Genomic DNA, 12,385 nt, shown 5'->3' with positions numbered 1-12,385 from the left:
AGGGAGCTGCAGCTCGCTGCCCCTGCCCAGCATCGCAAGAGGGTATATCCACCCAGCACACTGCTAGCCCGGGAAAAGATCAAAAGTCGAAATTCGAAGTATGGTTTCTACCGAATGCGTATTGCTTTCGCATTATCATAAAGTTGAAAAATTGTAAATTAAACTATCGTAAGTAAAGTGGGAGACCGTCTGACATAAAATATTTTATGGTGTGATCAAACTATGGAATGCTACATAGCCTCTAAAAGGAGAGATAGACCAAAATACAGAGAAAGATCTCCAGAACATACTGGAAATTTAAAGGGGAAAGAACAAATCACAAAAATAAGTACAGTGAGATGTAACTTACAGTTTAAAAAAAAACTATAAATGTGCTTGTACGTATAGTGCTACGTAATCACGCAAAGAAAGGTTTGGAAGGGGAACACCAGCCTAACAGCGTGGGGAGAGAAGTGTGTATGGGCACGTGTTGGCTTTTTGTCTGTGGGGTGAGGTGAATTAAGAATGACTTTTACATTTTCCTGTGTTGTACAAGTGTATGAGGGTTTTGAAAACTATAGTTAGAAATTTGATAAAGCACACTGCCTTGAAAATTATATGAAAGGTAATATTTTTAAAAATATGACATTCAGGGACTTCCCTGGCGGTCCAGTGGTTTGGACTTTGCGCTCCGACTGCCAAGGGCCCGGGCTCAATCCCTGGTTGTGGCACTAAGATCCCACAAGCTGTGCAGCATGGCCAAAAAAAAAAAAAAAAAAAAAGAAATGACATTCATTTAACATACTTTTGAGGAGTCATCATTTTTTAAAGTGTGAAAGTGTCACATAAGCTGTTGAAAAGTAATGGCCTCGATTTTTTTTTTTTTTTTGCAGTATGCGGGCCTTTCACTGTTGTGGCCTCTCCCCTTGCGGAGCACAGGCTCCGGACACGCAGGCTCAGCAGCCACGGCTCACGGGCCCAGCCGCTCCGCAGCATGTGGGATCCTCCTGGACCGGGGCACAAACCCGTGTCCCCTGCATCGGCAGGGGGACTGTCAACCACTGCGCCACCAGGGAAGCCCTGGCCTTGATTTTTATACGTAATGCTGTAATAGGACCTGGCTCAGGTAGGTTAGAGAGGCATTAAGAGCAAAAACACTCGAACATAACAGACTTTGGTGTCATCTTAGCAGGCCAGCACTCAGCTGCCTGACCTTGGCTTCTCACCCTACTGTCCCACCTATGTCAAGAAGTATGGAGAAGTCTAAGAAATAACATATATGAGGGACTTCCCTGGTGGCACAGTGGCTAAGAATCTGCCTGCCAATGCAGGGGACACGGGTTCAAGCCCTGGTCTGGGAAGATCCCACATGCCGTGGAGCAACTGAGCCCATGCGCCATAACTACTGAGCCTGCGCTCTAGGACCTGCGAGCCACAACTACTGAGCCCGTGTGCCACAACTACTGAAGCCCGCATGCCTACTGCCTGTGCTCCGCAACGAGAAGCCACTGCAGTGAGAAGCCCACGCACCGCAACCAGAGAAAAGCCCATGTGCAGCAACAAAGACCCAATGCAGCCAAAAATAAAAATAAAACAAATAAATAAATAAAATAAAAGCATATCGGTGTGACCGATTGCCTGAGCTACCACTGTGGGAACAGGGGAGCTGCTGAAGCTCCCTGGAGATTATAATCTCTTTAGATTTAAGCAGGGGGCATGCACGGAGAACCGGAGTACCAATCAAAACAAAACTGGGTGTCTAGGATATGGGAACATTCAGAACTATTGGAATGTCACTCAAGAACAAACACCGGTGTCCAGGATGTTCAGAAAATTCCGGAATGAAGGACAACAAAAGAACCTGTCATCATGAATAGTCATGCACTTAAAACAGTCCATAAAGAAGCGCCAAAAAGACATTTTGAACAAGATTTAATATAGAAATTAAACTATATGGCTCTACTATAAGTTGGCTTGGGAGGTTTTGCCACCCATAGTGACAACAGGATCTAAGTGTGGTTGTGCTTGAGGGTCATAAGGAGGCATTGTGGAAATTTGTAGGGGGTATTTTTGGTTATCACAATGTTGGGGGACGGGGTTATGCTACTGGCATTTAGTGGGTAAAGAGCACGTAATTCAGACATTCTGTGATTTTTTTTTCATGAGACGTTTCATAAAAAGCCCAGCTATTCAGGAGAAGGAATAGCTGGGATCATTATGGAGATCCCTCTTAATGGAATAAAGACACTGTCTCGATCTTAGAAAATAACATCCTCTGCACAATGTCTACTCAATTTATTACAGTACGGCTACTTCAAAAATAATGAAACCGGTTGCAAATTTAATAGGATATTGGAGACTCCTTTTAACAGAGTTAGAAAAAAGCAGTAAATTGACAGAGGCACATGAAATTTAGAGATCTCACTGGATCTCATTAACAAAGGCTGTTTTAAAATTACTTAGTATTTCCAGCCTACCTGTATATGCTTACAATTTTTTGGCACAAAGAGAAACATTATGAAAATTCCTCCTTTGGAAGGTTACTGTTATTTTTCCATTTTATTCTGATGCTATCCTCAGAGATGCACCCTAACACTCCCCTACAGACTGTTGTAGTACTTTCTCCTTTACTTCTCCATCTTTTTCCCATTACCGATTAAAGCACAGGGTCTCCAAGATTTTTTATTTTTAAGTATTAGAAACTGAATTTATTCCTCATTTGGTGGCATTTCAAGGTAGAAAATATGTCTTCTACGATGACTTCATCATCAGTTGTACCCTATTCCATAACAGGAAACTGATTTTTAAAAGCCCAGCTCATTTGCGAGAATACCACATGCTCCTATTTTCATACCCAAATTTCTCATATCTGTACACTTCCTTATTTTATTTATCTTAAGAGTGTATACGGGCTTCCCTGGTGGCGCAGTGGTTGAGAATCCGCCTGCCGATGCAGGAGACACGGGTTCGTGCCCTGGTCCGGGAAGATCCCACATGCCGCGGAGCAACTAAGCCCGTGAGCCATGGCTGCTGAGCCTGTGCGTCCGGAGCCTGTGCTCCGCAACGGGAGAGGCCACAACAGTGAGAGGCCCGCATACCGCAAAAAAAAAAAAAAAAAAAAAAAAAAAGAGTGTATAATCTGTCTTTCCAGGCTTCCTCCTTGTATTAAAGGTATTTCTCTCTTTTGCTTATCATAAACAGTCTAGCCTGTTACTACTTAATGCAGTTTTCTTCACCTGATGTCCACCTATCTCTCTGCTCTTTTATCTTCCTAGACTTTTGTACCGTGTAACTCTCTTAAACCCAAACTTATATTCATTATTATTATCTTATCTGGAAATCGGGAGAAGGGGGATAAGGGAGTTGGGAGCTTCAGCATAGGGAAAGGTTTGGGTTGCAGGGGGAATGCAAGGAGAGTTGACAAGGGACTTGTAAAATGACAGTCAGTAGCAATGGGACAGCATAACTTTGTATTGGAGACAGTCACCCTGGTATCATGACTCTCCACGACATTGTGGGCCACTTGGAAGCAGAGAAAACAAAAATGAGGGCATGAGGGCTGATGACAGGCCTAGTGAAGCCGGTCCTGTCACTCCTCCGCTTACAATCCTTCAAAGGCTTCCCATCTCTCAAATGGCCTTCAAGAGTCTCCACCATCTGGCACTGCCAATTCCTTCAGCGTCTTCTTGTTCCATTCTCCCCTCGGCTTTCAAAGTCCCATCACCCTGGCCAATTTCTTCTATCTTCGTGGCTTTTGCATATACTGTTCCTTTTGTCTGTCATCTCCTGTCCACACCCCACCCTTTGCTTCAGCTTAAAAGTCACTTCCTCAAAGAAGCCTCTCCTGACCCCCCCAAATCCAATCAGAGCACTCTATCAATATCATCTTTCATAGTATGCTTTACTTGTCTTTCATTAGACCTAACACAATTCTTTGCTTATTTGTATGAATACCCCTTTCATACCTGGAAATAGTTCCGTGGAGGCAGGCACTTGGTCTATTTTGTTGGTTACTAAAGTCCCAGCACCTGGCCTAGTGCCTGTTGCCAGCAGGAACATTCATTTATTCATTCAATAAATTTATTGAATGAATGGCAGGAAGAGTTGGTTATGGAACCTTGGGAATGTTTTTTGTTAGTTTTTAACTACATCCCAATTTTCTCATCTGTGAATAGCAGATAATGATAATAACTACCAACCTCAGAACTGCCATGTAGATTGAGACAACGTATACTTAGCATGGTGCCTGGCATATAGTCAGGGCTAGGAAATGTGAGCTGTTATTATCATCATTAAACATAAGCGCTGGGCTTCCCTGGTGGCGCAGTGGTTGAGAGTCCGCCTGCCGAGGCAGGGGACATGGGTTCGTGCCCCGGTCCGGGAAGATCCCACATGCCGCGGAGCGGCTGGGCCCGTGAGCCATGGCCACTGAGCCAGCGCGTCCGGAGCCTGTGCCCCGCAATGGGAGAGGCCACAACAGTGAGGCCCGCGTACTGAAAAACAAACAAACAAACAAACAAACAAAAAAACATAAGCGCTGTGAGCAACCAGAACGCTCATCCATTGCTGGCAGGAATGCGAAGATGATAACAGCCCACTTTGGAAAACAGTTGACCAGTTTCTTATAAACACAGACTTAACTATACAACCCAACCATCCAGCTTCTACGTATTTACCCAAGTGAAGTGAAAACTTATGTTCACACAAAAACCTGCATATGAATGTTTACAGCAGTTTTATTCATAATTGCCCCAAACTAGAAACAACCCAAATGTCCTTCAGCCAGGGAATGGAAAAACAAACTGTGGTGTATTCAGATAGTGGATTACCACTCAGCAAGAAGAAATAAACTATTGATACATGCAACGACATGGATGATATACAAATGTATTATGTTGAGTGAAAGAAGCCAGACTCAACAGGTGACATATTGTATGATCCCATTTATATGACATTCTGGAAAAGTCAAACTATAGGGACAGAAATCTGGTCAGTGGTTGCCAGGGGATGAGGTGGGGCATGAGAGAATTTGGGGGGATGATGGAACTGTCCTAGGATTTGATTGTGACAGTGGTTACATGCCTATATGCATTTATTAAAACTCACAGCATTCTAAACGACGTGGGTGGATTTTATTGTATATAAATTATTTCTTACTGTATATAAAAAATGAAAAACATCCAAGATGGATAAAATTATCATTTCCTTTTTAAAAAATGCATTTATATTTCTTATTATAAAAATGCTACAGGTATTCCTTGGTGGCGCAGTGGTTGAGAGTCTGCCTGCTGGTGCAGGGGACACAGGTTCGTGCCCCGGTCCGGGAGGATCCCACGTGCCGCGGAGCGGCTGGGCCCGTGAGCCATGGCCGCTGAGCCTGCGCGCCCGGAGCCTGTGCTCCGCAACGGGAGAGGCCACAGCAGTGAGAGGCCCACGTACCGCAAAAAAAAAAAAAGCTACAGGCTCATAGACATTTTGGGAAAATGTGCAAAGAATACATTCCATCACCTGCAGAAAAGTAATATTTCTTGCTATAATTTTTTTTTTTCCCGGTACGCGGGCCTCTCACTGTTGTGGCCTCTCCCGTTGCGGACGCGCAGGCTCAGCGGCCATGGCTCACGGGCCCAGCCGCTCCGCGGCATGTGGGATCTTCCCGGACCGGGGCACGAACCCGTGTGCCCCGCATCGGCAGGCGGATTCTCAACCACTGCACCACCAGGGAAGCCCTCTTGCTATAATTTTTATAGGCACAAAATACACACACATGTAAACTGGGGCCATGCTGTATATTTTTGCTTTCTGAAATATATTATGCACATTTTCCCATGTCATTAAATAATTTTCAAAAACCATGATTTTAAGTCAATAATCTTCTATTATGTAACCGATTTATATTTTTAAGCCTTCCTTTACTGTTAGAAATTATATTGCTCCCATCTTTTTTTTTTTTTTACCACAATTTTGATTTAAAAAAAAAAAAAAAGCTCATTGGGGCCAGGGACGCTTCATCATGGAGTTTTACCATGTTTAACTGGTAAAACAACTCTTCCCTTGTCTGCAATTATCTCATTGTGTCTGGAGGAAAAGTGGTTCCACAGGGTGACCTGGCTAATTTGGTGGTGCATAAGGACTAGACACACTCATATTACCTGTATTACTAGCTTAAATTTGCATAGCGCTTTTAATTTTTATCTCTCGCCACATGCTTACAGGGTAAGCAGGGCCGATGTAGTAATTTGTTCAAGATCACACAGCTCATCATTCGTGGACCGGAGTCTCAGAAAGTCAACATTTCCGCAGCGCGGGTCACTGCCTAATCTGGCTCTTTTTCCCCGCCCCCGCTACTGCCACTGAGCAAGGGGCCCCTGGGTGCGGACGCCCCCAGGAAACGCTGCCTAGAAGCTTGGCACACGGGGAATTTAACTCGTGTCAAGTGGACAAATTCCCATCCTACAAATTGTCCTTGGCAACATCGCCACTTACCAGCTGGGGTCATTTCTCCCCCGATGGCTGGGGGGACACCTACTGCCACTGAGCAAGGGGCCCCTGGGAGCAGGATCGCCGGCCTCGCGGCCCGTGAGAGTTGCTGTCATTCGATCGCGACGCTGCTGGGGCGCACCCTCACTGGGGGGTCCTGCCGGAGCGGCCGGGCCCTCCCCAGCGCCAGGGCCCAAGTGGGGAGGGCGCCTTCGGCGAGGTGAAGCGGGTCCCCACCATCTGAAGGAGGGGTGAGGGGAGGTGGAGGCCGCCGGACTACAGGGCTGCCCAAGGAGACTCCAGGAGGTGACAGGAACGCCTCCTCCGGGGGACCAGAGGTCAGTCCTCCGCTATCCCAGAATGCCCCGAATCCCGGAAGTGCCTGGCTTCCCGGAAGTGCCCGACTGGGAGACAGAGCCCAGACTCGCTGGAGCGCTGCCGCTGGAGGATTGCTGTTCTGGGGCGTGGGTGGCTGCAGGACGTGCGGCTCGAGGTAGGGGTGGGCGCCGGGAGGGAGCTGGGCGGCAGAATGATGGAGGAGGAGGAACTGGAGTTCGTGGAGGAGCTGGAAGCCGTGCTGCAGCTCACGCCCGACGTGCAGCTCGCCATCGAGCAGGTGAGCGTTCCGCCCCTCGACGGGAGGAGAGTGCGGAGGCTGGGGCCGCTCTGGGTGTGGGACCTGGGGTGGGACGCCGAGGAAAAGGTCTTCGTGGGAGACGTGGGAGCTAGGAGCAGAAGGGCAAGGAAAAGTTTTGGTGGGAGGTGGTGGTGGGAAGGGGTTTCAGAATCTAGAGGAGGGAGAGAATCTTTTCTAGGCCTTGATTGTCTTTGGAGGGTGGGGCATCCTGGTGGGTTTGGGCAAAGGAGCTGTGTCTCCGGAAAGGATGCATCTAGAAGAAGGGACCTCATGGGTAGCAACCTGAGGTTTGGGGGGTTGCGGGGCTGTTCATACATTTATCAGGCTGGTGTCGCAGTGTTCCGGATTCTCCGTCTAGCCCCTTGTGAGTGACTCGGAATTGAAGGGAAGAGGTAACCTCTATTTTTGAAGCATATCGCAAAGCAGAGGGGCAAAGGTTAAAAACAAAAAAACCCTTTACCATACTTAGTGGAGAATTCCTGCTGTTGATTAGTTTGGGTTAGGTTGAAGAATATTCCCAGGTGGTTTCTCTTCCCTGCAGGGACTCTTTAGTTGACTAAATTCTCTTTTCAAGTGTATGGAGTTTTAAGAGTGATGATATTAGAAACAGCAATTTAGACCCTTGTACAGGGTATCGCTCCTGATAAAGGGAGAAAAATCTCCTTTAAAGAAGTTGGTGTAGGGGATTTAGGTAAACGAGGGGTGTGCCATACTTAATGACCACTGGGAAGTTTTTTGAAGTAAAACATTACTACTTCTATTACTGATAGTTAATATTTATGGACCATTAATACTTACTATGGGTCTGCCAGTGTACTAAGTTATTTGTTTGTGTTGTGCCATTTATAGAGTTTTAGATGTATTTTCCTTGGAGTGGTTGGGTTACTCATTCACAGCACATTTGGCAGATCCTGAGATTGCCAGGCCATCGGGCAAAGGTTTTGGTGTTCAAGTCACACTGCTTCCCACCCACCTCCATCTGCCAGAAAGAGACATACGTTTCTTTTTTTGTTTGTTGTTTGTTTGTTTGGCCTTGCCTCAGGGCTTGTGGGATCTTAGTTACCCTACCGGGGATTGAACCTGGGCTGCCGGCAGTGAGAGCACGAGTCCTAACCACTGGACTGCCAGGGAATTCCCAGAGACATGCATTTCATTCCCTTTGGCCCTAGTGGGCTCCAATAGAAGAAACAAATAACGCAGTCAGTTATTGTTTGACAGGGGTTTTAGAAGAGCACAGTTTTTCCTGTTTCTTAGTAAGATTGAATTCTAGCATAGGTTTCTCCAATAAGCAGACCTCAAAAAAGAATTTGCTTCCCAGAATAACTGCCTTGAGCTGGTGAAATCTAGTACCCAGGGGATCACTTAACTGCTTTGAAACCCACCTTGTTACATGTTCTTCAAATTTGAAGCGAGCTAGCTATATTTCTCAGAAGGAGGCTTGCTTTCTTCTGTGAAAGAGATGGACAGTTCCTAAATGCCAGCTCTCCACTTCCTGACGCTGTCTGAGCATAATAATCGCTTTGATGCACAGTGAATTCTACTGCTGAGACATTACTGAGATTTGATGTATAATAAGTCTGATATCAAGATTCCCTTAATACAACCATGTCATCTGCTGGCTTAATCTGATAGTGTACAATGCCCACTTATTTTACCTTGTCCTTGGGATTTTGTGGATATCTGGAACTTTTCACTGTTGCACGTTCTGTTAGCTTTACCAAGATGTTAAAATTACAGATGTCGGTGAAAATTACAGATTTACTTTACCAGATATTTTATTGCGCGTCTGTTGTTGTTAAGCCTCATAAAATGAAAAAAAGCTATGGTCTTTGCCTTCAAAAAACTTACCAACCAATAGGGAGGAAAGAAATAATACATAATGCAAGGCAGAAAGGTAGGTGATTTTTAATTCTCTATCTTTATGTAGGTATTTCCAAGCCAGGATCCTCTAGATCGAGCAGATTTCAATGCTGTGGAGTATATCAACACCCTGTTCCCAACAGAGCAAGTAAGTATAGAGTTTCCTTCTTGCAGTGGCTTCTGGCTCATCCTGAATATTAATGATGTATTATGTGTTATACTACATAATCTAAGGGACCTTGATAAGCAAATGAGAGTTAAACTCAAGTTAGACTCTGTTGTAACTAGCTTTTTTGGAGGGGGGAGGGTTAGCTAATACCAAAAACTGTTGTTGTGTTAGTGTGGAATTCTCTGTATAGTGAGCATATTATTAGAAATCGTACCCTTAGGTTGAAAGAGTCTGTTCTGTTGCCCCCCCTACCCCCAATTTTCTGTAGTTAATTGAGAAGTAGAAAGGATTTTTCGAATGTAATAGGGGAAAAATGGGAATGAGGTAGGCAGGGTAAGCCTGGAGTTAGAAAGCTACTTTTATTTCTATTTCAAAACTTTGATTTCTAGCCCATCAGACTGTGGGTGGGTGTTGGCCCCTTTATCCTGTACTGGGAGTAAGGAGGAAGAGCCAGTTTTAGTGGTACGTAGGGTAGAAGTAGGGTGTAAAGATGAGCTCAGTTTTGAACATATTTGGGCCATCCAGGTAGAAATACATAGTTGGATATTTGAGTCTGGAGCCCATCATTGCCATAACTGTTAATATTTTGGCATATATCCTTCTAAACTTTTTCTGATGGACATGCTGATTTTTAAAATAAATTTGGAAAAAATGGTATCACACTGTGTGATTGTCTTTTGTGAGATTTCACAGATAGCCTTTACAACTCATCTCTTTCTTTTTTGGCTGCACCATGTACAGCTTTCAGGATCTTAGTCCCCGACCAGGGATTGAACCGGGGCCCTTGGCAGTGAAAGCGCCAAGTCCTAACCACTGGCCTGTCAGGGAATTCCTAAGAGCTCATCATTTTCTGTGAAAGATGAATTCTAGGAATTAGCTGGAGATAGAAATTTGGAAACAATAGTATAAAGATAGCAGTTTTAGCCACGAAAAGATTTAATTTACCCCAGCCTATCAAGACAGCTAACTCACCACAACAAATTGTTAGATTTGAAAATTATGTATATAGGGAACCCCCAGGTTCTCCCTTCTTCCTGATAAGTTTTTGTGGTTTTTTGTTTTTAAACTCCTGAAGGTAGCATAAGACATTTGTTGTTCCGCAGATGCAGTTATATCTTGTCTCATTATGTCCCCACATCCATGGTCATGTATAGTGAAGTTTCTTAGGTGATTCAGGAACTTTATGACACAGGGGTACCTTTATTTCCCCAACCCCAGATTTATACCATTTTCCAACCCAGATTCTCATGGACCTTAATTAAAAGGTAACAGAAAGTAGGGGCATGATTTATAATTTCTTTCAGCTGTTGCTAAATCTTGGGCAAAACCCATCCTCATGGACATTGCAATAGTTGCATTGTAGCTGTGGCGCCCGGGCTTAGTTGCTCCGCGGCATGTGGGATCTTCCCGGACCAGGGCTCGAACCCATGTCCCCTGCATTGGCAGGCGGATTCTTAACCACTGCACAACCAGGGAAGCTCTTGTTCATTTATTTTGTTTTTTTGTTTGTTTATTTGTTTTTTTATATTTCACATATGAGTGAAATCATACAGTATTTGTGCTTCTCCTACTGATTTATTTCACTTGATACCCTCAAGGTCCATCCATCTTGTCGTAGATGGCAAGGTTTCATCTTGTTTTATGTGTGACCTGCTTCTCTTATTAGACCTGTGCCTGGCAGGCTCCTGCCTCTTCCTGGCAGCACAGGTTGCCGGTAGCAATTTATAAGCACAATTCCTGCATCACCCCCAATTCCTTCTGAGGTAAAATATCTATCGGGAGAGAGGGAAAGAGGGCTTATAAAATTATATTTTGAAAACTTCAGTTAAAATGGTGCTATAAAATTGTACCATCTCTATTCCATTAGGGGGCACCCTTTCCTCATGTTTTCAGCTCACTAAATTGGTACTAGTCCATTTGTTTTTACTGTCATTGTCTTAAAAATAGAAATAACTTTATTATTTAAAAAAAAGAAATAACTTTATTATAACTGCAATTGCAGTGCATTGTCAATATAGAGCAATTAGAAAATACTCATAGGCAAAAAGAAGAAAAACTTAAAATCCCTCTTCTTCATAGATTACAACCACTGCTACTGATTTCATAGGTTACAGCTACTAATATAGACTCTAAGTACTAGTGTTTATGCTTCCAGGCTTTTTTCTAATGGACCTAGACACTTAGAAAAAAATAGAGGTATTTATTTATTGACGTTCAATGTAATGTGGAGGAGTATACAGATCCTAAATGTACAACTTGATGAATTTTCACCAAATGAATAAAGCCAGGTAACCACCACCCAGACCAAGAAATAAAACATTAATAAAATAGCCCCTTCTTGCCCCTCCCAGTCACTACCTCCCCCAGAGTTAACCGCTATCCTGGCTTCTAATGCAGGAGAATAGTTTCACTCACTTGTGAAATACTATAAATGCAATCATACAGTATATGCCCTTGTGTCTGGTTTGTGTGTATGTGTGTGTGTCTGGTTTGTGTGTATGTGTGTGTCTGGTGTGTGTGTGTGTGTGTGTGTGTGTGTCTGGTTTGTGTGTATGTCTGGTTTGTGTGTGTGTGTGTGTGGTTTGTGTGTGTGTGTCTGGTTTGTGTGTATGTGTGTGTGTGTCTGGTTTGTGTGTGTGTGTGTGTCTGGTTTGTGTGTGTGTGTGTCTGGTTTGTGTGTGTGTGTCTGGTTTGTGTGTGTGTGTGTCTGGTTTGTGTGTGTGTGTTGTGTGCGCGCAACGCCGTGTTAGTAAGATTCATCCGTGTTGTTGCCTGTTGTAATCATTCATTCATTTTTGTTGCCATGAGGATTTTGTTGTACGAGTTTGTCACGATCCTATATACCAGGGGTCAGGAAATTTCCTGTAAAGGTCTAGATAGTAATTTTAGGCTTTATGGATTATTCAGTCTCTGTTGCAGCTACTCAACTCTGTCTTTGTAGCTCAAAAGGCAGCTGTCGATAATATGTAAACAAATGGACATGGCTGTTTTCCAATAAACTTTATTTATGAAAAATAGATTCCAGGCTGGATTTTGTAGTTGTTGCCAACTACTGCTATACTTCCCCCGCCCTCCCACCCCGGCTGCACTGCAAGGCTTGCGGGATCTTAGTTCCCCGACCAGGGATTGAACCCATGCACCTGCTGTGGAAGCGTGGAGTCCTAACCATTGGAATGCCAGGGAATTCCCTATACTTTTTTTTTTTAAGTAAAAATTGTATCATACCGTATGATTCGTTTCTTTGAGATGTCGTAAATAGCCAT

At 44.2% G+C, this 12,385-nt stretch overlaps 2 protein-coding genes across 8 annotated transcripts in view; one reads left to right on the top strand and one right to left on the bottom strand.

The window, feature by feature from the left end:
• TLCD3A (TLC domain containing 3A) overlaps window positions 1–6,802 on the bottom strand; it is a 33,758-nt gene extending 26,956 nt beyond the window's left edge. For both annotated transcript variants that reach the window (XM_059049070.2, XM_059049071.2), the window contains exon 1: window positions 6,463–6,802. In XM_059049070.2, coding sequence (XP_058905053.1) covers window positions 6,463–6,572 — 110 coding nt within the window. In that variant the 5' untranslated portion in view covers window positions 6,573–6,802. The remainder of the gene's footprint in view (window positions 1–6,462) is intronic.
• Window positions 1–12,385, top strand: part of VPS53 (VPS53 subunit of GARP complex) — a 158,336-nt gene that overhangs the window by 11,078 nt on the left and 134,873 nt on the right. For 4 of the 6 annotated variants that reach the window (XR_010838253.1, XR_010838254.1, XR_010838255.1 and 1 more), the window contains exons 1-2: window positions 6,536–7,072; window positions 9,021–9,101. Coding sequence is in view for 1 of the 6 variants with exons in the window: in XM_059049041.2 (XP_058905024.1) it covers window positions 6,986–7,072; window positions 9,021–9,101 (168 nt within the window). In the remaining 5 variants the exon portion in view is untranslated. Of the gene's footprint in view, window positions 1–6,535; window positions 7,073–9,020; window positions 9,102–12,385 lie in introns of those variants that run through there. The other 2 variants (XR_010838257.1, XR_010838256.1) reach the window with 1 other exon arrangement.

The sequence above is a fragment of the Kogia breviceps genome, chromosome 19 (assembly GCF_026419965.1).
Source record: "Kogia breviceps isolate mKogBre1 chromosome 19, mKogBre1 haplotype 1, whole genome shotgun sequence".
Lineage (NCBI taxonomy): Eukaryota > Metazoa > Chordata > Mammalia > Artiodactyla > Physeteridae > Kogia > Kogia breviceps.
The sequence above is the reverse complement of the archived record's forward strand: the minus strand, read 5'-3'. Positions and strand labels throughout refer to the sequence as shown.